The sequence below is a fragment of the Antedon mediterranea genome, chromosome 4 (assembly GCF_964355755.1).
Source record: "Antedon mediterranea chromosome 4, ecAntMedi1.1, whole genome shotgun sequence".
NCBI classification, from domain to species: domain Eukaryota; kingdom Metazoa; phylum Echinodermata; class Crinoidea; order Comatulida; family Antedonidae; genus Antedon; species Antedon mediterranea.
In genome coordinates, this window is record NC_092673.1 from 21,237,755 (window position 1) to 21,261,897 (window position 24,143).

The 24,143-nt window shown below is 33.0% G+C and overlaps 4 protein-coding genes across 5 annotated transcripts; 2 read left to right on the plus strand and 2 right to left on the minus strand.

Annotated features, from left to right (window-relative positions):
- Positions 1 to 1,668: 1,668 nt before the first annotated feature.
- Positions 1,669 to 11,988, minus strand: LOC140046890 (tetraspanin-33-like). Of its 2 annotated transcripts, none has more exons than XM_072091633.1 (7): positions 11,836 to 11,988; positions 7,406 to 7,600; positions 5,622 to 5,696; positions 4,819 to 4,920; positions 4,072 to 4,251; positions 3,473 to 3,589; positions 1,669 to 2,833 (listed from the first exon to the last, which is right to left on the minus strand). In XM_072091633.1, the coding sequence occupies exons 1-7, from the start codon at positions 11,899 to 11,901 to the stop codon at positions 2,741 to 2,743; spliced, it is 828 nt and encodes a 275-aa protein (XP_071947734.1). In that variant the 5' UTR covers positions 11,902 to 11,988; the 3' UTR covers positions 1,669 to 2,740. The 2 variants fall into 2 exon arrangements, with proteins under 2 accessions (XP_071947734.1, XP_071947735.1); XM_072091634.1 differs by lacking the exon at positions 5,622 to 5,696 and adding an exon at positions 7,022 to 7,096.
- A 422-nt stretch (positions 11,989 to 12,410) lies between these two features.
- On the minus strand, positions 12,411 to 16,870 carry LOC140046885 (creatine kinase U-type, mitochondrial-like). The gene is made up of 8 exons (XM_072091627.1): positions 16,811 to 16,870; positions 15,477 to 15,858; positions 14,186 to 14,401; positions 13,888 to 14,072; positions 13,656 to 13,779; positions 13,432 to 13,566; positions 13,037 to 13,162; positions 12,411 to 12,694 (listed from the first exon to the last, which is right to left on the minus strand). Exons 2-8 carry the CDS (start codon positions 15,822 to 15,824, stop codon positions 12,590 to 12,592), a joined length of 1,239 nt encoding a protein of 412 aa, XP_071947728.1. The 5' UTR covers positions 15,825 to 15,858; positions 16,811 to 16,870; the 3' UTR covers positions 12,411 to 12,589.
- A 729-nt stretch (positions 16,871 to 17,599) lies between these two features.
- On the plus strand, positions 17,600 to 22,602 carry LOC140046887 (arsenite methyltransferase-like). Its single transcript, XM_072091631.1, has 9 exons — positions 17,600 to 17,703; positions 18,515 to 18,696; positions 18,897 to 19,047; positions 19,634 to 19,770; positions 20,181 to 20,332; positions 20,541 to 20,672; positions 20,790 to 20,929; positions 21,532 to 21,660; positions 21,870 to 22,602. Exons 2-9 carry the CDS (start codon positions 18,524 to 18,526, stop codon positions 21,954 to 21,956), a joined length of 1,101 nt encoding a protein of 366 aa, XP_071947732.1. The 5' UTR covers positions 17,600 to 17,703; positions 18,515 to 18,523; the 3' UTR covers positions 21,957 to 22,602.
- Positions 22,603 to 22,631: 29 nt separating this feature from the next.
- LOC140047692 (2-aminoethanethiol dioxygenase-like) lies at positions 22,632 to 23,788 on the plus strand. Its single transcript, XM_072092729.1, has one exon. The coding sequence runs from the start codon at positions 22,632 to 22,634 to the stop codon at positions 23,361 to 23,363; it is 732 nt and encodes a 243-aa protein (XP_071948830.1). The 3' UTR covers positions 23,364 to 23,788.
- The last annotated feature ends 355 nt before the right edge of the window (positions 23,789 to 24,143 follow it).

The following is a 24,143-nucleotide window of genomic DNA, read 5'->3' on the forward strand; positions in this document are numbered from 1 at the left end:
ACCACAAAGGTGGTGTTCCCGGCGGGCAGGTGCACGGCGGGCGGCTAATACTACTCTAGCCTACTACTGGCTATGTTTTGATAGCAAGTCTAAACGTTGTGTATTACTACATTAATTTTTTTTATTTTTACATTTATTTTGATTTATTTTAAGTTACAATGAGTGATAATATTATTCAATTGTGTATGCCATTTATGTTGTGTATTATACACATGTTATCTTCGCATTTATTATGTTTCATTTTGAGTTATTAGTTTCGAATAAATTATTATTATTGTTAACCGATCGTCGACGTTAGCACGCATTCTGGTAGAATTCTGCTGCGCAATTTGACAATTTTACAAATTGTGCAGCGCAATTTGAAATTGCGCAAGGATTTTCTTGCGCAATTTGATATTGGAAATTGCGCAAATCGTTCAAATCGCGCATAACACTTAGGCCTACATGAAAATTGTAATGTATTTTACGAGCAGAAAATAAACACGCGTGTAGTTGAAAATCTAAAGGAGTAATTAATTTGTGTACAAAATAAGGATACTATGACATCAAGAGCTGATAGTTGCATGATACGCAAAGTATTAAATTGTAAACGCTAAACAGCATCCAAAGAATGTATGATTTAACAAATGGGAAAAACATTAGTGTGGACAAGAATGAAAGGTAAGTTATTACTTTTAATCCTTCATGCTCAAACTTTATTGTGGATGATTCGTTGATTCCGTTGAAGCGTATGGTGCGCACTTCTGCTCCTTTACATTGTGTCGTCCAGTTAAACAATTATGCTTGATGGTCACTTTAGTTCCTGTGTACCGATAGGCCTGCCGCCCAAAATGCGCAATTGCCCAAACCTGCGTCTTCCCTTTTGAACTATTCGCGCCCTTTGGAACTATTTTTTATGTTTAACTGTATATTTTCTGTTCAAATTGAAAGAAACAATCTCTCTAAACCAACCAAGAACCTAGTATATAGCGAGATAGATAAATATACAATTGTCTATAGGCCTACTGTATTCTTAATTAATATTTTTGGTACGTCTCACGAATTGTGTGTTTTTAGTTTTCCTCGTCTTTTAAAGATGTATTGTCCCCCTGAAAATATTTTTTTTTTAATTTTTGTTGTTGAATATGCCATTTTAATGTTATATAATAGTTATTGACTTCGACCAAGAATTGGATCCGAAAAAAATGTATTTACATGAAGAAACTGGAATTTAAAGCAAAAATGGTCAAATTGGCTGCCAGCCAATGGATTTTTGGTTGAATTTAACCATTTATCATGTTATTTTATAAGTGAAAACATTATTTTTTTCCGTCTTTTTTTTACGGAAGTGATTCACTTTATTAAAGCTACAAAATAACTTATTCAAAGTCTGATTTAATTAATCTTTATTTTTCATGTTTTTGGGAGACAATACATCTTTAAACATTTATCGAAATTTATTTCACATATTACCGTAATTAAATTTTTGTGTAGGGTTCTCGCGAATGAAACAAACCAGGGGGCGCTTTTAATATATTCCGTTTTAAAATAATAGTATCTATTTAGCGATCATTCTCTGTACGGTATCTTTATTAATACATTTTGTATTTTATAATGTATACAAAGATATCATAATAGCCATAAACAACCTTGAAAGACAAAAAAAGTAAAACTTGATTAGAATAGATATTCACTAAATTCCATTTAATTTATTTATATATCAAGAAAAAAAAACATTAAATGGGTTACCCAAAACCTGACTAGTTATAAAACCCCAAACTGACTAGTTCTCTAGAAGGATCACACACACCAAAGTAGAAAATAGTTACCCTGACTGATATTTATATAAATATAGACACTATGTGAAATTTTACCTAAACAATTGATTACATTGAATACTGTAATAATCAAGGTTTAATTGGATAAGTGCACACGTTGGCTCAAAACGTCTTTGGTTCAATCACAATTATTAAAGTAAGTGTTTGAACTATAAAGGCTAAGAATGAATTCTTGTATAAATAAAAAGCATAATAAAATTGTGCAGTTAAATTATAACATTAAAAGTATAGACACATCACACATACCTATAAATAGGTTCATGAACACACCACCACATATATAAATAATAAAAAATAAAAATATTTGTTTACTTTTAACTTTTAGTTACATTCAAAATAGAAACATTTATCCTAGAAATGTCCAAAGAAAAATGTCTCCAATTAATGACAAATATTAAAATAAATGTTGAACCATCAGAATAAGACTCTTGGTGATACATAATATACATTATTATAATTTTAAGTAATAATAGCCCAAAATATAATCTGTTAATTCTTTTTCAATTAGCATACATACTTTGTGTGTTATTTAAAACAATTTGTGATTGTTGACAATTTATTGACAACAATAACCATTATTTTTGTGATGAATCTCTTTACAGTGATTGTTTCTAAAAATATGTACCAGTACCCGACTGATAATTTACCCTTTTTACATCGCCTAGCAAGACTCTAGATTTTATACGCACCTGGTCCGACATCATGGGTTAACACCCCAGTGTGTGTAAACTACAGAATTTTGATAGACAATGTAGAAGTGGTATATGACTAATAGCTACTACAAACAGCCAATGCCATAATTATCAGTTTTACAGTAATATAATATATTGGCCAATACTTGACGCCTAAACCCCTATCCCCTGCTAATAATTTCTTGCATAGTATTTCGAAGCATGCAACTTTGTCTAATAAAAACGATGGCATTAGTTGAGACGTGCTCGGGATGAGTGTTCATAACGTTCTTTCTCATTTTCAATCTCTCGGCAAAGAACATATGCTAAAACGATTCCAGTGATCTGTTTAAAAAGAAAATTATTATTGCATTATTATATTTGTTATTATAATTATACAAATATGTTGTAATTTTTTAGCATTTAATCCTATTAATAAAATACATTTACATCTGTATTGAGGTTTGGATATATTGTATTACTGTTTGTTTTGTTGTTACTATACTAACATACTATTTAACATCCAAATCTTTGCATATCTCTAACCTTTGTGAAGTCTGGGATTTCCCAATCAGTTATCAGTGAATGTGTTTGTTGAGCGGTAAAAAGCACAATATCAGAATGTAGAATAAACACAAACTACAAATTTGTTTAACACGCTCAATTAAACTTTATCATTACGCTAACGCCTTAAAAAAGGCCATTAATAAAAGAAAGTAAACAGATAAAAATATATTTGAAGATCAATACAGATTGGTCGCTGCCAGCAATAATATTTTTTGACCTGTTACCTTGTAACCACACATAGAATGTTCTAGAACATACAAAAATAGAAAATTAGCTGATCATATAACCTCAACACCTTGGGTTAGAATTTCTTATTAAGCTTGAATTTGTCCCAAGAAAAGCACAGTCAATACTATTTAGGATTTTAAAAAAAGTGGGGGGGGGGTATGCTTTGTAATGTAACAAAGAATAACAAACCTGAAAGGCTGCAACCATTATAACAGTAACTCCCACAATGTAACTCTTTGTCTTAATTTCATCTAAGAGAGCTTCAACGCAACCCACTGTATAGATTTTATCGTTTGCTTCCACAACCTAGAAAAATTTAAAAAAAACATTATCATAAGCAGCTGCTTATCTACTAATTTTTTTAAATAAATTTTTTTAAGGCGTGAAATTTTATTTTGATGTCTTCTGTCTTGTACAGTACTTCATGACTTGTATGACACGCCACATCTGTCATAACATTGGCTATTTAGTAGTGGAGCTGTAGCTTAGTGTTTAACATGCTTGTCTTCCAATCTAAAGGTCCGGGGTTCAATCCTGACCTAGTGCCAGGGTTGTAAATCACGACCATTTCAAATCCACTCTCTAAACCTCAAATGAGACTTAGTTTATAAGCACAATAAAATAATAAATAGTTTATCCATGGAGGTAATCATTTTTATACCTCCATGGTTTATCCATCCTGTTATTGGCGAGTCACTCGCTGTTGGATGCGTATGAAATAAAATAAAAAAATATTTAGTGAAATGCAAACTTGAAGCTGAGTCTAACATTACTAAACGATCACTCACTGATAATCGCTGTGTGTTGTAACCACACTGTGTATTGATAATTTCTTGTTCAGTATTACTATTGAGACAACATGAGTATGGCACGCCACATTTCTCAAGACTTGGATTGCTTGGTGTACAATTAAAGTACTTGTTTTTGGTCCAGTCTTCATATGATGAAGCAGCTCCACAACATTCAAACTGTTGAAAGAATAACCTTGTGTTTACAGATGTCTTTGCCATAATTCATCTGCTGTGAACAGTGTAATTATTAACTTGAATCACAAAAAAGGGCACATTTGAAATTGAACTCCAGAGTTGACGCCCCGGTGTTTTGGTGTGAAAGGTAAACCCAAACAATTCTCCGGAGGGCACACCGCGGGGAAACACTAGTGTTTTGGCGTGAAAGGTACAAACATCAAACTCCGGAGTTTTTAGGTCAAACGGTCATCCTCACCCGATCAATCATATTTCTACAAAATATATAGCGGATTGAAAAATAAAATATAATTAGTATAAATAAAACATTATGACTTCTGAGATTAAATTAAAAATATTATAAATTGAAATGATTATGATGATCGTCGCTATGTAAACAAACAAAATAGAGGGCGGTATTTATGATTATATTTTAAAAAACCTGGTGTTGCTAGGTTGGTGTGAATGGGGTATCTCCGGAGTTTCTTGATGTTTTGAATGGTCAAAACCCTGAGGTGTCTCTGGAGACCACTGCGGAGGTTCGGTGTGAAAGGGGTAAATGTTACTTACCGTTCTTTGTGAAAAGTCAATGAAGTTTGTGAGATCCTCATAGCCAGGTTGTCTGTATCTCATTATTGATGTTTCAACTATATCATTCGCTTCCTGTTCAAACTATCAAACAAAACAAAATATGTTATCTCTCACAAAACTTAGTTATTTTCTTTTATTGTTTATTGATTGTTTTTCCATTGGAGGTGAACATGAACACAATAAACATAAGTCATAGTCATCCCCAGTAGAGTAGCCAATGTTGAAAACAAAATCATGCCAGGTGGCAGCACAAAATTATGCCAGGTCATGCTAGGCACAATTATGGCCAAATGTCACCAAACATTGTATCAGAGCGCGGTATATGAGTACTGTATATGTACCGTACTACAAAAGCCAAATTATGCTAGATTTGGTTACAATTATACTAGATTTTTTCGAAAAAATTCTAGAAAAATTGCTAGATCATAGAAAATATGCTTCAAAATTGGTTTTCCATAATGTCAAATTATGCTACAGTAGATTTTCTAAAATTATACCTAGCATAAATTCTAGATGGGTCAACATTATGCTACATTGAATAATTACGCTAGATTTGGCCACTATGATCACTATGAACCCCATAAAAAAATGATTGCGTTTTTTGTTCGTTTTTATCTGTTTTTGTTCTTGTACAGTATGGTATCGAAATAAATCAAATCATATGTTGTCGCACATGAAAAGATTGTAATATTGACAAGATATTGTTTAATCTCTTTGTCTTGCATCCCTATAATATATTGACCCCATTATGCTATTTACAGGTGGTTAGTAAATCATCTTACCTCATCTGAATATATAAACACTAGAACACCTGCCATAACTTCCAAGACAAAAATTAGGAGCAAAAGCAAGTAAAACTGAAATCAAGATCAGCGGGAAAAATGCAGGTTAAAAACACATGCTGTTAGTTAAATAGTAGACAATAAAAAAGTATACAAACAAATATTCATTAACTTTTGTTTTAGATTTGTTTAAAGATGTATTATCCCCCGAAGATTAATTAAATAAGACTTTGAATAGGTTATTTTGTAGTTTTAATCAAGTTAATCACTTCCATAGAAAAAAGTGCGTAGAAAAACCGAAAAACAAATTATGTTTTCACTTATGAAATAACATAAATGGTTAAATTCAACCAAAAATCCATTGGCTGGCAGCCAATTTGACCATTTTTTGCTTTAAATTACATTTTTTGGGGTAAATAAATGTTGTTCAGATCCACTTTTTGGTCAAAGGAGATAACTATTATGTGAAATTAAAATGGCATAGTCAACAAAAAACAAATTATATAATAAAATATTTTTCAAGGGGACAATATATCTTTAATGGGAGTATTTCAATTCAATTTGGTTTTATATTTCAACAAGTTCTGTGCTACGAAGAGCAAAAATATCTAATAATATGAGACTCAACCAAAAAACAAAGCAAAATACTGTATAATGGATGATACTGTACATTATATTGATTATTTATAAATTTGAATAATTTTCAAATATATTATTAATACTAATATACAGAATACTATAAATGTGTTTTTTTTATAATATCGTCGTCGGTCATTAAATGTATTTATCAATTAACTAAATGTTTGGAAATACTGTATGTTAATTTTTTAATATTATCCAAATTTTTGATTTCTGTTCACTTGAAACTTTGTCAACTAAAAGTGAAATTTCATTTTAGTTACATACAGTACTTCCCACTGACGGGTGACTCGCTAACTTTAATTATGATGATGTAACAACATTTTCTACTAATTGGATACTTCCTGAAGACATCACATGACGAACAAAGAAATAAAAAGATTAATGTATTTAAAGTTTTTGGCTAAATGCCCTCTTTAAGTCTATCCAGAATGATTTCTAATTTTTATAGTTTATTTAGTATAAAAATAAATGTATAAAATATATGTCGCATGCTTTTACATTCACTTTACTATTCATTGTATAAAAAATATATAATGTCACTTTAAAGTGGATCACTCTGAATGTCACAGACAAACTTTTTAGGAAAAAGGGTATGCATGCATGTTAATTAACTGAGAGATATTTTGTTAATATTTCTTCATGCCAATGTACCTTTAATGGAGCAAATGCGTACTGTATGCCAACAAGCTTCATTTGTAATGTCAAATCCATGTCATGTCAAAGGTCAAATGCATTTTATGCAAACTAGCAAGTCCTACCTTCCCTTTAAGGGCAAAGGCCATTATCCCACAAATCACTTCTATTAAGAAAAGGATTGCTATGGATACGTAGAACTACGCACAAATAAAAATATTGGTTAATAATACACTTCATTCACAGAACAATTTTAATTAAATTTCAGACGTTTTGTTTATGATACACAGTAGCGATTTCGTCGTACAAATCAAAAAAAAATATTACAGATGTACTCAGATTGGTGAAGAAATGACAATTTAAATTGTGATATTTGGCTAAAAAGGCATTCAATCTGCATATTTACGTTATGTTTTGCTGATACAATATTCGCATAATCACATATTGGAATACTGTATATAATCGTATTTGTAAATGTCAGTTGGTCATATTTTAGATCTAATACTTACAATCGTCAGGAGCACACAATTTTCACGGAGTGCACCAACACATCCCGAGAAACCGAGAATAAAAGCCAAAGCACCAACAACAATAAGAACAATTGAAGGGTCCGTGAAGAAGTCCACGTAAGAGTTGATGCTTGTCTCACTCTCTCGCTCTACGAGTGCCCATATGCCAATTCCCATCAACACGATGCCAAATAACTATAAAATAAAAACAATTTAAAACATATAGAGTAGTCTATTGTATAAGCAATTATATTACATAGCCTATGTAAATACGCGAACGTGATTGGTTGAAACTGCATCACATGACTACCGCTGCGAGGATCGTAAATCGTATATATCCTCGAGAACGATGATATTGACTGTGTAATTTTCGCGTAATTATCGTGTCCCCTGTCATTAAACATATAGATTCTCGAGTTCGATGATATTGACTGTGTAATTTTCGTGTACCAACACTCGCGTTGCCGATAAATAAACAAAAGTCATCAACTCGATCTTGAACTCGGGTGGAATTGTCACTCCATCGCAAGACAACGCTTCAACCGCTGCGCCACTGAACTTGCTTGAAGAAATTAATCTTCTAAACTATTTAAGCTATGCATACATAGCGCCCTCATTTGTTATTAGTCCACCCTAAATGTGATGAAACACCGTTTGTGATTGGTCAATACTCACGGTGTAGTAACCTAGTAACTAGTACGCGCTGAACATCCGGTGATTCGGCTCCTCGAAGAGAAGTTAAGAAGACGAATTTTTATTCGGCCTACCTGATTATAATATTATTATTAATAGGCTTATTGATGGAAATTCTTCTGTTAATTTAAACGACCTACAGTAGGCCTAAGTGAATATTTTATTGCCAAGGAATCATTAATTAGTAATTATCTGTATATTATTCTTCGCAAGGTAAGGTGTCTAGGCAGGCTTGTTTAAATACAATACAAATATAGGTAGGAGGCCTAGCCTAGCTTCACCCAACCCAGCAGACTTGTTCTTGGCTATATAATATAACAGATATTGCCTTTTATATCGGTTAAATATAAGATTTGACATCCCCTCGGGAATGATATTAAGTTCTCGGGAAATATATATTCCCTCGAACTTAATATCATTCCCTCGGGGATGTCAAATCTTATATTTAACCTCTAAGCAGTCAATATCTGTATAATATTTCATAGTGAAGATCACAATGCATTGTGGTATCATTCATTAATAAGTTCATTACAACACCCTGGTCTTAGCAAATGCCAGGCCCAACTTGATTAAAATATATATATATTTTTTTATTTAAAGACACCTTCCCTGCATTTTTAGTCGCGTGGACGCGACTCTATAGTTCACTATGTCGGTCGGTTGGTCTGTCTGTCTGTCGGTCCGGTATCACTATGCGTTTTATCGCTTTCTGACCTTATCTTGATATCAGTTTAATCTAGCTAGGTCAATTTTTCACAGTATATTCCTTATGGCCAGGAATCGATGTGGTTATGTTTTCACGGTGCGCAATAAAAAATTACGCGGTCTACGCACGATTTAACGAAATCACGTTTGTAATCATATCTTCACAACCATGAATCACAATTAAATAAAATTTGATACTCATAAATTTCAGGGCATAAATCATCATATGGCAATACAATTACGTGCGTAGCGCGTGTAACGCATGCGTACGCGCGCTTAAAATTTATTTTCGATGAAATAAGAGTACGTTTCAGGCAATTTTAAGCGTTTACAAAATTGCCATGAGTGCGCATATTTTTGCGCGCGCACTACGCGTTAAATGTTATTGCACACTCTTTTTGCCCGATTTCTGTTTTCTTGACTTACTTTTCAACTCGAAATTACGTTATACGAGCACGTCAAAAGTGACAGGCTACGCACGTGTAAATTAAAATAATATAAATGTTTTTAAACATTTCAACATTTTTAAACATGTTTAGTAATTTCGGTCAGTATACAGTAGTTCACTATGTCGGTCGGTCTGTCGGTATCACTATGCATTGTAGCACGCGACTTAATGGCTGTTGGCCTTGTTTTATCTAATTTAAGCTCACAAACTATATTTAATGTAAAATTAATACTACCGTATATCCTATTGCGATAAGTTTTTTCGTCTCTAAATGGTTAAAAATGTAAAAAATAAGTCGATTCTAATAATTATAGTGGCCCGCTATAAATCCCAAAATGCATTGCGCGCGGATTGATATTTTTGTTTTTCTTCTGTAATTCACCCACTTTTCGATCGATCGTTAGGCCAAAACAAATGGAAGACTCCTAACTTTTCAGCGAAAATACCGGGTTTTCCCCAATTTGTACCAACGGAGTCTGGCAAAAATAGAAAGACACTTAATGCAGCAACTATATAATACAACGTCAGGCTAGGTATATAGCTAGCGTACGATGTTCAGGCGCTAATGCAGTTTCGTACCCACCCCTTAAAATTACTCAAAATCTTCATCCAACCTACTCACGAGTTGTCTACAACATTCTGCAATCATAAAATTGTAAAAAATCGATAATTTTTTATTTAAAACTATTTTTAATCAATTAATACTGAGCACCCTTCGGAAATACATCGCCAGCTTAGCTTCGCGAAAATCATCGCTAGGCCTGCCGATAAAAGTACGGAGGCCTCACAGGACATTAACTCTATAGAGTAAACAGTTACGTTCTATAGAGGGCGTAGTTACTAACGTTTAAAGCACGCACCAAATAATTATAATTTTCATTATTTCCGACATGCGTTTCGTATTTTTAATAAAGAAAAGAAATACTATACAATTGCTGTATTCATCATTGTGGGTATCATCATAATTATCTTATGTTTTTAATTTGTTCTTTCATTTTACTAGTAGAATTTCACACAGAAAAGAAGATAAATATGGAACTGCTGACTCTTGAAGATAAAGTACTGACCAATTTTCCTCTGTTTTAGTTTATTTTACATTATGGTTTGTAGGTCAAATAAATAAATGAAATGAATAAAAAGAATTACAGTACTTCATTCCTGAGTTACATTGTTAATGTTATAACACAATAATCAAGCTATGACAAATTAATTGTTTTAGTATTTGTTATCACTAGCTATACTAGAAACGCTAATGGTTTCCATGTTTTAAGATTTTATAGAAGTATATTATTATTAATTAACATTTTTTATTCACCTATGAAAGACCTCTTCAAATACATGGAAATAGGAAATGCAACAAAAACAGAAAGATATAATTTATTGAAATGTAATGTACAATAATACAATAATAATTATAATAAAAATGTTTTCCATCAATTACTAGAATTTATTTTACTTCTGCTGACACTGAATACATCATTTCATGTCTATTCATTAATTTATTTCAACAATATTTTATGAGGGTGGTCCATCCAGCCGAAGCTGATCATTAGAGACCCTTACAAAAAATATAATTTGACAAGACAATAACACACAACATTCAAAATAAATAGAATTCAACATAATTAAACACAAAATATTTCTTTATGAAAAAAACTTAAAATCTGTTTCACGAGGAACATGTAAAAAATATTTTATTATCGCCATAATATGATCATAATAACAGCGTCCTCTTTAGACTTTAGATCGATGCCCTATGAGGCCTCCGTACTTTCATCGGCAGGCCTAGCGATGATTTTCGCGAAGCTAAGCTGGCGATGGATTTCTGAAGGGTGCTCAATTATTAATTGATTAAAAATAGTTATAAATAAGAAATTATCGATATTTTACCATTTTATGCTTGCTGAATGCTGTAGACAACTCGTGAGTAGGCTAGATGAAGTATTGAAATCATTTTGAGTAATTTTAAGGGGTGGGTACGAAACTGCATTAGCGCCCGATGTTCATACGTTACCGATGTTTACCAGCCACGCCTACAAAACTAAGCCTAGCTAGGCTAGGCCTAAAGACCGTCAACGAGAGGTCATTCGCCACGAGATACTTAGGTACAGTAGTGCATTGTTTCTCAATTTTTTTATCATAATTTAACATAAAACGTACATTTAAGATGTGGAATGACCTGGTTTAATGTTTTTAAAGTAATATGTATTATTTTTACAAAAGGTGTCTTTAATTTTTATTTTTTTTATTTATAGTTTTTAATTTTATACAGTAGGCCTATATAATTCGACTTACTAATAAGATTAGGGGAGATCCAGATTAGATTACAGTACTAGGCCTATTATATAACTATAATTCCAATATTATCCGCCCCCTTTAATAGTCTAGGCCTAGGCCTAGGTCGATTCGACCAGTGTCGGCCAAGACAAATGTACCTAAAAAAAAGTCTTTTGATAGCCAGGCTGTAGTGGCTGTAGGAACTAGGCCTAGCCAGCCAGATCGATGACTCATTGTGAAACTCGAAAGTAATATTAACATCCGATACAGAACAGTAGTGATAAAATCGGAAACACTATTTACTTACCCAAAATAAGAAGTTAAAAACAAATAAAAGGTATTTGACTACCGGCCTCGTATCTTGATGGGACATTTTGACGTTTAGATAAGAGTCAAACTTCGAACCATCAAAATCAAGCCAGCTACAAAGTGACAGTTTAGTTTGTGTGTGTGGACGCGATTTTTGATGACGAAAACAAACAAAGCTCGACTCCACCCACCTAGATATGGCGCGTCTTGTGTGCATTCAATTCAGATTAAAGCAACTCTCATGGGTGTGAAGAAAGTATATAATATTTTTAGAATCAAATTTTCGTTTCTAGTGAAGGACAAATTAACGTTGAACAAAATATTTTTGGAAAGGAGATGAATTTATTCAATTTTATATAAATATTGTTTAATAATATATAGGCCTAATAATAAAAATATATAATAATGTTTTGTTTAAAAACTTATATAACAAATCAAAGGTATTTCTAAAGAAAGATGGCAGGATAGTGATGTTTAGGAAGGAATCACCTAGCAAACCCAGCACACAAAGCATGGAGGTATAACAACCTCCATGCACAAAGTAAATAATATAGCAAAACGTTTATTACTTCCAATGAAATTTATTCTATATTAATTGCACATACTCCCGAGTATTTCAAAATAGTTATACACAAATATCATATGTACATTTCTAGTTTATTTTATATATTACGTTATAAAAGTATTTATTGTACATATATTTACACTCAAATATTGCTATAATTAAATTAACTAATTCCATGGTTACGTCTTTAATGGCGTGGAATTAGGTCATTGATAGAGCGGCCTCGTTCCAGTCTTTTCTCCATGTTCACAAGGAGTTCAACACCGTCAATGACGCGCTGGACGAGTTGGACCTGTAGCAAAAAAAAATAAAAAAAGAGGCCATTTAAAAATAACTGATTTGATGTATTTCTTTCATCGATCCATGCTTTCGCACGCATCATTAACCTTTAATTCACGTGCGTAAAACAGGGCGGATCCAGGATTTTGAAATGGAGGGGATGGGGCGCTAAAAATGGTGAAATGAAGGGCTGAGCTTAATTTGATTCCTATCTTTTGCGAATGGGGCGGCCCTGGTGCGATTTTGTTTTCGTACATAAGTTGAAACCATGTGAATTGAAAGATAGCCGTATATTACTGTAATAATTAAACCAGGAAAAAATAATTTCAAAACGTATACATTAACGTGTACTTACTTCTGATTGTCCCAAACGATCAAGGTTAGAGATATCAAACGTATCTCCTTCTGTGGAACTGTCTACTCCTCCGGTTCCACGTTTCTGTAGACGAAGAGAGGCCAAAATATCTTCGAATCTCGGATCCTATAAAGAAAATAACGTTTCGTATAATGTTTAGTCGAATACTTAAAGCATTCTCGCCTCCTATGATAGTAACAGAACCTCACACTGTCTCCTCCTCTCCTCACTATACCATTAAGAATACCTTACCATACTTACTACTAAATTAAACACGCGCGCAAACCCAAAACGCGTACCATATCAATTTGAGTGCGCGCGTAACACTTGATGCGCAGTACAATAGTAGCAATAAAGTATACAAAACCACCGATGATTTATTACCAATACCATACCTTATGGAGTTTGGTAAGCTTTACGTGAACACCCGCACGCAGACCAGTTCCCAGGTTGGAAGGGCACGTCAAAATATATCCTAAATGTTCACTCCACATAAACTCCCAGCCGTTTGATTTAATCTGCTTCTCAACCTGAAGAAGACAAAAAAAAAATCGATGTTAGTTTTTTTAAATTCAACATTTAAATTTTGAAATTATAAGTTTGAGATTCTTTAATTTACCTCTTTTAGTCCGTCACAGAACCTCTTAAATACACGTTTCATGTTTCCTCCTTTCTCCATGGAGATAACACGCGTGTGGTCCTCTTCGTTCACCCACACGAGGAAGTTCTTTTGGTCGTTGTGCCTGGAAAAGAAAATGATGTTCAATCAATTGTCATTTTTACCCATTGCTATATGATTATAGCCTATTCAATAACATGTTAATTGTGAAACAAAACGATGTCTTACTCACCAAATTCCTCGGGCATCAGGCCAATCTCTTGCCATACCAGCACATGTTAGAAGTGGAGAGACTGGTTTGTCGAATAAGAAGTGATCGTTTATAAGTTGCTCCTGTTCGCTTTCTGTCATGTTGTTAAGCGGATAGTAAGTTCCTCGCAGATCTCCTTTTAATCCATCAAGGGCTGCCTTCACAACCTATAGAAGAAATATGAATTATATTAAATATATATTAGCTCATAACCCTTTTTTCTCCACTTTGTGCTCCCAACGCATTAGTAGATAAAATTGCATGCAAAAATCAAACCTACACGTTCCACTTCTCGTCGTTCGCCCCGTGTACACGAGGGCGGTAAATCCAAACCGCGAATGCTACGTCCTGTACGAACACGAGAGGACAAGACATATTTTGAGTCAAAGTTTCCACCTCGGATCTTGGACGAATCGAGATCTGTTGGGTGGATGTCTTCTGGTCCATAACCATTATGACGTGTAAATATAATTGGATCAAATAGCTCCTTAAATACCTATAAAGAATGAAAATATGTTAAGATAAGGTTGGCATTTTAAAAACAGTCTTTTTAGAGCAGAGTAGACAAAGGTGGATCTAGGCCATAATTCAACAACTCCTCCATGCTCAGAGATGTTTTTGTTGTTGTTATTAACTTCACAGACATAAGTTTTATCGCAAAATTTTCGCGACTCTTGTGCAACAAATCACGTACGTACGCGTCAAGATTCAAGATTCAAGAAATTTAATTTGTCCATAAAATGGAAATTCACTTTGCTTGGTAGATTAAAACAACAATAAAAAACAAACATAAAAAATGTAGCAACAATTTAAAACGTGCAGTATTATAACAGATTAAAATACAAGATAAAAAGTTTGAAATAAAAAAAACTGTTAAAAATGTAAAACTATTTAAAAATTGCATTATCGTCTTACATTAGAATTAAAAATATGAATGCTATTTACAACGAAGGATTTTCTAGTTCTACAAAGATTTGCTCTTGGAGGTCGTAGCCTAATACCTGATCTATTTAAGTTATAACAGTAATGTAACGGATGAGGTGGGGTCTTTCATAATATTGTTTACTTTTTTTAAAATACTCTTTTCATAGATAAATGAACGAATGAATGAAGGCGTTAGATCAGCTTTAATAATACGTTGTGCAATTTTACGTGGTCTCTCAATAGTTTTCTTATCATTATCGGTAAAGTTACCATAAAAACATCCAATGCTAAAAGATAAAATACTTTGAATAATACTTTGATAAAATACAATTAAAATAGTATTATCAACTCTAATTTGCTTGAGTTTTCTGAGAAAGTAAAGCCTTTGAGATGCCTTCTTGGAAATCATGAGAGAGTTTGACTCCTATTTTAATTTGTTGTCAATTATAGTACCAAGTATTTGTATTGGGTTACTCTTTCAACCTCGGTTTCTTTAATAGTTATTACATTATGTTCAACCACGGTTTTAAGAAAATCTATATTATCATCTCTTTGGTGACGTTTGCTCCCAATACTTCCCACTGCTATTTGCGATAAACCTTATTCTTTTGAACCTGCATACAAAAAATATTGGTTTCAACAAATACCTCGTATGACTCTTCATCGCCAGCAACCATTCCAACTGTTTCAATAAAAGGGTGACCAGGATTGTCAACTCCCGTCTGAATACAGTCATCGATCGTGAAACCACTCGGCGTCTTGCGGTCCTTCAACTCCGCGTAGATACGTGGCGTCATGTAGCGCGCCATCAAATTATTGTGGTTTTTAACGTCAGGAAAATCCGCAGACGCCGGATAGCATTTACGATTGTTTTCGGATTTGGCATATGCGGCGTTCTTGAAATCTGCCGCCCCTACAAAACCGCCACCGACGGTCAGTGCCGCTAACATCCGCTTCCTCGCTGTCCAACTCAATCGTGAAAATATTGGGGACATTTTTTACCGTTGTGATATTGATGGCAGAAGAAGTCTGTTTAAAGAAAAACTATTTTTATTTATTTATTTATTTGTTTTAAATTTCATCAAAATCAACAGCAACGAAAGTTGCCACTTAAAGTTATGAAACAGAAAACAGATACAATAAATACTCTATTTATAAAGCAAACTTAAATAAATAAATTAGCCTATTGAGCACAATTATTTTAAAAATTGAATGATGAATAACTACTAGGCCTAGGCCTATAGGCCCTATTGAACAAAATATCAACATTCAGACCTAGGCCTAGGCCTAGCCTAGGCTATATTATTGGACTCACTTAAATGGTTATACAAAGGCAAGCGTGTCTGAAAAGCTATAATTTTCGAGACATTTACTTTATTAAACAGAACATAAAAAGTGGACCTAACTCGTAGTTTTACTAGAAGGAGCAAGAGAACAGCAGTACGTCGCAACCAAACAAACAATTGACACTCTTGTAAAGAAACATTAAATCTTCTAAACTTAGAGGTTCAAGACAATTAACAACATCAAAACGTTTACAAAGAAACCTAACTTAAATAAAAAGTAGGCTAAATACTTCCATATTGTTAATCATTTCAAAACACAGATTTCTAAGCACATACAATCTCTTGACTAAGTGGCTTTACCTTGTACAGTTTATATTTTTTATTTATGCTTAGGCCTATATAGCCTAGGCCTAGATAACTTGTTCATTTTGGCTATGCATATTATTACAAGGGCGGGTGGGTTGCGTCTTTATTTATGTATATTGTGAATTTATATGTATTTTTATATATATTTATTTATGTCCTTCAATATTTGTATGTGTATGTTTTTGTTAGTGTTTTTATTGTAAAGGTAGTACAACGTTTTTTCAGGCTCTGCCTTAGTTGTACGTCCTCCATCTTAAATTGTATTTTTTTTATGTTTGTTATGATGGAAAATAAAGATTGATTGATTGATTGATAAAGAAAAAACTTACCTGGCGTTCAGGTCCGCAGCTTGCCTCCTTGGTTACACTCCCCAGTAGAATGAAATAATAACAACATCATTTTGATGATGGGGTTTGCGTCTCAATTCGATTGTTCGATAAACAATAAGCGTATTAGGAGATACCATTACGCCATTGGTCAGATTTCACATATGATGCGCCATGCGTTGTCATGGCCTAAAAAGCGCGTCGTCATGACTACACGCTGCAGCACTTTGGATTGGATTATTTTGCGTAATTCCTCGGGATTTTGTTTAGTGGTTCGTCCAAATAAAAAGGACAGATAATAAAATAGAAAATTTTTAAATTTATACTCAAAATTGAAACCCATTCCTAAATTAGAACATTTAATTATACTACTTTATGGAACAAATTTATGATGCAATTACTCTAATATGATATTTGTTACAATTAGGCCCATATACTTAAGTCCTAAAGCTCTATCTACACTATCAAACTTTACGTGAAAAAAAATATGATGTGCTCATAGACATATCACCATATTTTGGCATATCATTACCATTTTTACGCACATCACACTTTTTTGACTGTGTAGACAGGGGCTGGTTAAAAAGTGTCCTGTCTTTTTCGTACCTAATTACGATGAAAACGGAGACTCTATATACTACCATGAAACTCCGCATTTTTATTGCTGGTTTTTAGTTTATTCTTGACTTGAATTGACTTTCTGTTTATATTTATTTATAAATATTTATTATTATATTAAGTTTTTACAATTCAACAAAACCGACAAAACATACTTCACACATGAGGGCGGTATATATAAAAGAGCATTTGAAAAGTTCTAGAAAATTCATATGAAAATATATAAAAGCTTTGTTGTAACATTAATTAATTTTAATCCAAGTCAAGGACAATAAAATGTAAGTATGCATAACCCATAACAAAAATATGCTAGGCCTATGTTGTTAAGGCCAAGCCTAGGCCTAGGCCAAAGTTGTTAAGTCCTAGCCTAATACTAGGCCTAGGCCTAGGCCCTAGCCTAGTAGGCCTAGCCTACATTCTTGTCTGTGTTGTGTTGTCTAGCCCGCTTTGTAGCTGCTAGGCCTAGGCCTATATAGGCATCCAGACTGGCGCATGGCGCGAAGCCTCCCTTTTACTTTAGTTGTAGGCCTAGTAGTAGTCTAGATAATAGAATAACTATGTCCAGAGGCTAAACAACATGACTGGATACTACAATCGATGTCATTAATTGACGAACAGTTGTTTATAAAAGACAAAAAAAAGATAATTTAAATTAATATTAACTGCTGTCCCCCTAAACATTTTGTTCCCATTTTTTTTAATGTGCCAAGTGTCACATTATAGTAAGTTATTCACTTTGACCAAAAACTGAATCGAAAAAAAAAATGTTGCCTGAAAAAAATACTTAAATTGTCTTTCAGACCATACAATGGTTTTTGGTTAAAAAATAAATAAATAAATAATAAATAAGTGAAATTATTCTTTTTTTGTTTTTTTACAGACTTTATTAAAACTGCAAGATTGCCTATTTAAAGTCTGATTTTTTTAATCTTCCTTTTTAATAAAAAGTTGTCATATTTTTGCATTATTATTTAATTAAAAATGTTTATATTTATATAATTGTAAACTTCTTATGCACTAGATAAGAAAGTTATTAATTTACTAGATTCCTACTTATTAATAATAACTAAAAATGCTTTTTACTTATAGAAATTGAAAATGTCTACTACAGCAGATTCTAACCAGATTATTTCTGATGTACAAGATTATTATGGAAAAGTTCTTAAAAGTTCAGATGATCTAAAAACTCCAGTATGTTGTACAAGACCTCTGAACATGTCAAAGAATATCAAAGATGCATTGTCGCAAATACATGAAGAAGTTCAAAACAGGTACGCTTAAGATTAATTATGTAACAATGTTTAAAAGTTTCATGAGTCAGCAAGAATCAAGAGAGATAAGTAAAGAGATAGAGAAGTAAATATTTCAAATTTGACGTCGGACGATGACATTGCAACAAATGCCTAAATAGAAAACAATTACATATGCATGGTAAAATATTAACTTATGTGTTGATAACTTTATTTTGTAGGTACTATGGCTGTGGTCTTTGTATACCAACTTGTCTAGAAGGAGCAAAAGTTCTAGATCTTGGAAGTGGTGCAGGACGCGACTGCTACTTGCTTAGTAAACTAGTTGGTGAAAATGGTCATGTGACTGGACTTGACATGACAGAAGAACAGGTATCCAATAACATTCAATATGTTCAGGTGTATTGATTTATAGGCCTACTGTGTTGTATACAACTTTATTATTTACAATAAAACCCCTAAACTTCCATTTTTCACTGAAAACTCTGGGGTGATTGGTTGAAATGATCATGTGATTGTCACAGATAATCATGTGTATAGCAGGTTACCTATTTGATAAAACATTGTAGTTTTATCTAAAATGATATTCTGTACTTACCTATCTATAACAAACAAACTTGATTGTACACCATATTGTTGGTTATGCAATAACAGGCTATAAACCTTAGTTTTCCTATACAATTACTGTATTGTATAGTCCCAGGGGCCTTAGTATGAAATAACAGTAGCAATAGAATTACTGAAGTCATGTGTTTGAATATAGTGGGTGGGATTATATATGAACATACATATATATACTTGGTCATTTATACTTTAGTATTTATGTCTCTTTATTTAGTACAAAATTTTACTGTAAAATTTACAACAATTCAACCCCTTGGCTACCAATGTATTGATGGATGAATTTAGATAATAAAGATACCAAGATATATGTTTATATGTAATGTTCTTATTTCAGTTGGAAGTTGCCAGAAAATACAAAGATTATCACAGCAAGCTGTTTGGACACAAAGCCAGTAATGTTGACTTTTTGTTTGGTTACATCGAAAAGTTAACAGAGGCAGGAATTAAGGAAAACTTTTTTGATTTGATTGTGTAAGTGACTGAGTTTAAGCATTCAACTAAATAATAGTTTTGGCTATTTGTGAATGAAATAATTAAAGTTGTCCCCAAAAATATGAAAAATAAAGATTAATAAAAATCGGACTGAATATATTATTTTGTAGTTTTAATCAAGTTAATCACTTGCGTAGAAAAAACGGGAAAAAATTAATGTTTTCACTTACAAAATGACAAATAAATGGTTAAATTCCACCAAAAACCCATTGACAGCCAGCCTTTTTTTGCTTTAAATTACAGTTTTTAGGTAAATACATTTTTTTCTATCTGAATTTTGGTCAAAGTGGATAAATATTAGGTGACATTAAAATGGCATATTCAATAAAAAAAATGTTTCAGAATTATTTTTCCAGGGGGACAATACATCTTTAACTTGTTTTTGTTAGATCGAACTGTGTAGTTAACCTGTCTCCTGACAAAAAAACAGTCTTAGAAGAGGCTTTCAGAGCTCTGAAAGAAGGAGGAGAACTGTACTTCAGTGATGTGTATGCTAGCAGGCCTGTGCCAGAAGATCTGAGGCAAAACAAGGTATTGTGGGGTAAGTAACTCTAAATATAACAGGGCCCGGGCGTAGCTACCAGTATAGTTTGTAAGGTTTCAACCTGACCACTTTTTTACAGAGGTCTTTGACAACCCAGTGGCTTGAACAGAGCTTTAGGAATTGTACGGAACCATTTAGTAGTTATTTTGAACCAGTTTAAAGCAAATATGTATAATATCAGATATTTAAAAAATATTTTTTACAGGAGAATGTTTGTCCGGTGCTCTTACGTGGAAGGATTTGGTCAACTTTTCAAAAGAGGTTGGCTTTTCTGCTCCACGCCTCGTATCAGTCGCACCTATTGACATCACAAATCCAGAGATCGTCAAGCTTGTAGGTATGTTATCTCTTTACTTTTCACAACCACCCATTTCGAATGAGATCCATAGTCTACTGCAGTACATTTACATTTTACTGGAGTAACACAATTTACTTACTCCATGGTTACTTTTAGGTGATATGAAGTTTATCTCTGTGACATGTAGAGTGTTCAAATTACCAGCTAAGAAGGAAGAAGCTGGTGAGGTTATATATGAAGGCACCGTCACTGATCATCCTGACAGCTTGAATATTGACATCTCTTCAACATTTAAAGTATGTCTGCAAGTTGAGTAATCGTATTCAAACACAATAGTATAAAAATAGTATAAAAATAATGAATGTTTAGGAGTGTAATGGTACAAATAATAGCATGAGGTAAATTATGAACTATAACCTTTCATCATTCACCAAATGCCATTATTTGTACCATTACACGAATATAAAACATTTATTATTCAACATATCTTTCTAGAAATGTACTTCCATTACGAAACCAGTCACAATATTCAATATTTGCAGCGGAAGTACAAAATAGGTGGCGCTGTTTTATTTCAAAAGCAATAGTATTAAAAAAAAAGATTTTCCAAACACGAAAAGATTTTTTTTCCGCACATGAACAAAAATGTACCATTGAACGACTGTTCAATAGTGCATACTATTGCACGCCATTTGACTCGCAGTCCAATCAAATTACAGGAATATATTTAGGCATTATATAATACAATAATCTGAAATAATTCAGTAAGTCGGTAGTGTAATGCAGATTACTTGAAAGAAATCTATTCAAGGAAATAAAGGCAGAAAACAAGATGAAATGCAAAACTCATAATAGGGATCATTTGCTAATTCTCTACTTTTCTCTTTTGCAAAAACAGGCAAGCTGTCCTACATCTGTTGACAGTACCATGGCAACAATTCTTAAATCCAGTCGCTATGCAGATGATTTTACCTTCAATACCTCTGGTCCTTCAGAGGCTAAGAAATCATGTCAACCTAAAAAACTTGTGAGTACTGTTACAGTTGTTTTGTTGTTTAAGTGTTTAATAGCGAATAAACCCTACAGCATGTGGTACGGAAAATGTTTTTATCTATTTCCTTAAAGAGTTAGAGAAAAATGTTTTATTATTTTAGATTAAAAGTATTCAATAACAATAACAAAAAATATCAATAACACAGAAAAACTTTATATGAATATTGGATATTATTTTGACAGGACTGTACAATGGATCCATTTGTATACCTTGAGACGAAGCCTGTGGCGTCTGGGTGTGGTCCAAAAACAAGTGGCAAATGCTGTTAAATTGGAACCTGCTAGTTATAGTAGATATTGAAAGCATGCTGCATGCAGAGTCATAACCGAAATTGGGAGACAAATACAACATTATTTAGTTCCAATAGCTAATCATGTGGAGCTGCGCAGTGAAAAATTTGTGACATGATTATGTGTTTATCAGATTTGCATCTATCTTGAAGAAATAATTATTTCTTAAATAAAACAAATGAATGAGACATGATAATCATATTTAGTGCTCAACTTTTTGATTGATTACTTTCTAACTTGCCCATTTAAATTCCAGCCATGAGAAGACATTTGTTTTGTTTTTGTTACATGTAATGTACAGTAATAATGATTGAGGAATTGAAAATCAGTAATTTCATGTGTCACAAATTGTTTAACTAAATATCCTTGATTTTAACCAACATTTTAAAAATCGGACAAGAAAACCCAATAATATATTATTTTCCTTTATTAATAATGATTATATTTACTAATCAGGTTGATGGGTAAATAACAAAAGTTTAACTTTTAATTTCATTATTGTCTCCTGCCATCAAATGGAGTTTAGCAATAAAGTTATTGTACAGTAAATTGATTAAACAAGTAAAGTATTTGTAACTTTTTTAACAGTGTATTGCATGTCGCCCTCTATAGTACACAGATAATAGCAATCCTTCCCATCATTCACTTTTTAAAATGGCAGCGTTGACGATAAACAAAGTTGTAAGCGCTGCTCGGGAAACGTTTAAGACCATTTTGTCGGATAAAACTGTGCTAATGGAACATTTACAGAAACTTAAAATCTGTTGTAATGAGATTAAAGCATCGGATTTAAATATAACCGCTGGGGTTACGCAGGAACTGTTTTCATCGTCTAGTAGGCCTGCTGATCGTAAGCCCCCGGTTTCATACATGCATCTGTACGAGGATGAGGGGGTTTCGATGGGTGTATTTTTTCTGAGAGGAGGTAGTCGCATTCCTTTGCACAATCATCCTAACATGTACGGATTGTGCAAAGTGTTGTATGGTACCATTAATGTTCAAAGTTTTTCACCTATAGTCAAAGATAATAATTTAGATATTCCAGAATTTAATGAATTCCAACAACAAGAAGGTAGGCCAACAACACCACGAGAACTTTTGACACCTACGAAGCACTACGTGACCGATAACGTTACCTCGGATTCGGATGTATGTTTGCTGCTCCCGGACGTTGGCAACTGTCATGAATTAAAAGCTGTTGATGGACCGGCTGCATTTGTGGATATTTTGGCCCCTCCTTACGCCCCCGATGAAGGCAGAGACTGTATGTATTATAAGTTGTTGACGGCGAAGAAAGGAGGAGACATTAAATGGTTGTTGGAGATTCCTCCACCGGCTGAATTTTGGACTGATGAAATACCATATACTGGTCCTGAAATAAAATAAATAATGAAATATTATTATTGTTCTCTTAGAAAGAGAAATATATGTTCCTTGTCACTATATGGCTTTCTAAGATTGAGAAGTATATTATAAGTTAAGAACTTTAAAAATTAGAAATTACAATCCAAAAGATAATATATCTTGATCACTTTATTTTACCATGTTTAGGCCCTCAATCAAAATCCTGGATCCTCGACTGTCCAGCAGTGGGAATGCATTGTTTGTAATTTGCTCCTACCTAGGCTAATTGCAAAGATAAATGAATATGTTGAATGAAAGAGTTTTAATTAATACAAATATAATGTGTATATACTGTAAAAACTAATATTGAACCGTATATATATATACCGTAATTATTTTGTTGAATGAAAGAGTTTTAATTAATAAAAAATATAATGTGTATTATACTGTGAAAACAAAAACCAATAAAAAACTGAATCGTATGTTTAAGAGAGTGTCTTCATGTGCGCAGTGTACTATAGATACGAATTTAACCAGTGTAAATATGTCGTATATTGTATTTACACATCTCGTAACAATGTCGGCCATTTTAAGAAAGAAAGTATGACAGATATTCCGGTAATAAAATAATTTTATGTGTGACACAGTGTGTTGGACGTTCTGATCGTAAGATCGAGGTTCGACTACTGATCGTGAGATCGAGGTTCGACTACTGATCGTGAGATCGAGGTTCGACTACTGATCGTGAGATCGAGGTTCGAATCCAACTCTCGCCGCATTGCTTGTATCCTTAGGCAAGATACTTTACTTACGTTTGCCTCT

What these genes read in the sequence shown, in the direction of transcription:
- LOC140046890 (XM_072091633.1), bottom strand. Translation starts at nt 11,901, where the DNA reads ATGTCCCATCAAGATACGAGGCCGGTAGTCAAATACCTTTTATTTGTT. An exon ending in TTTTTAACTTCTTATTTTGG is followed by an intron (nt 7,601 to 11,835) that starts GTAAGTAAATAG and finishes TTTATTTTATAG; the next exon opens with TTATTTGGCATCGTGTTGAT. An exon ending in TAATGGTTGCAGCCTTTCAG is followed by an intron (nt 2,834 to 3,472) that starts GTTTGTTATTCT and finishes CTTTTTAAACAG; the next exon opens with ATCACTGGAATCGTTTTAGC.
- LOC140046885 (XM_072091627.1), bottom strand. Translation starts at nt 15,824, where the DNA reads ATGTCCCCAATATTTTCACGATTGAGTTGGACAGCGAGGAAGCGGATG. An exon ending in GCGATGAAGAGTCATACGAG is followed by an intron (nt 14,402 to 15,476) that starts GTATTTGTTGAA and finishes CATTCTTTATAG; the next exon opens with GTATTTAAGGAGCTATTTGA. An exon ending in TCTGTGACGGACTAAAAGAG is followed by an intron (nt 13,567 to 13,655) that starts GTAAATTAAAGA and finishes TGTCTTCTTCAG; the next exon opens with GTTGAGAAGCAGATTAAATC.
- LOC140046887 (XM_072091631.1), top strand. Translation starts at nt 18,524, where the DNA reads ATGTCTACTACAGCAGATTCTAACCAGATTATTTCTGATGTACAAGAT. An exon ending in AGAGATCGTCAAGCTTGTAG is followed by an intron (nt 20,673 to 20,789) that starts GTATGTTATCTC and finishes GGTTACTTTTAG; the next exon opens with GTGATATGAAGTTTATCTCT. An exon ending in ACATCTCTTCAACATTTAAA is followed by an intron (nt 20,930 to 21,531) that starts GTATGTCTGCAA and finishes TTGCAAAAACAG; the next exon opens with GCAAGCTGTCCTACATCTGT.
- LOC140047692 (XM_072092729.1), top strand. Translation starts at nt 22,632, where the DNA reads ATGGCAGCGTTGACGATAAACAAAGTTGTAAGCGCTGCTCGGGAAACG.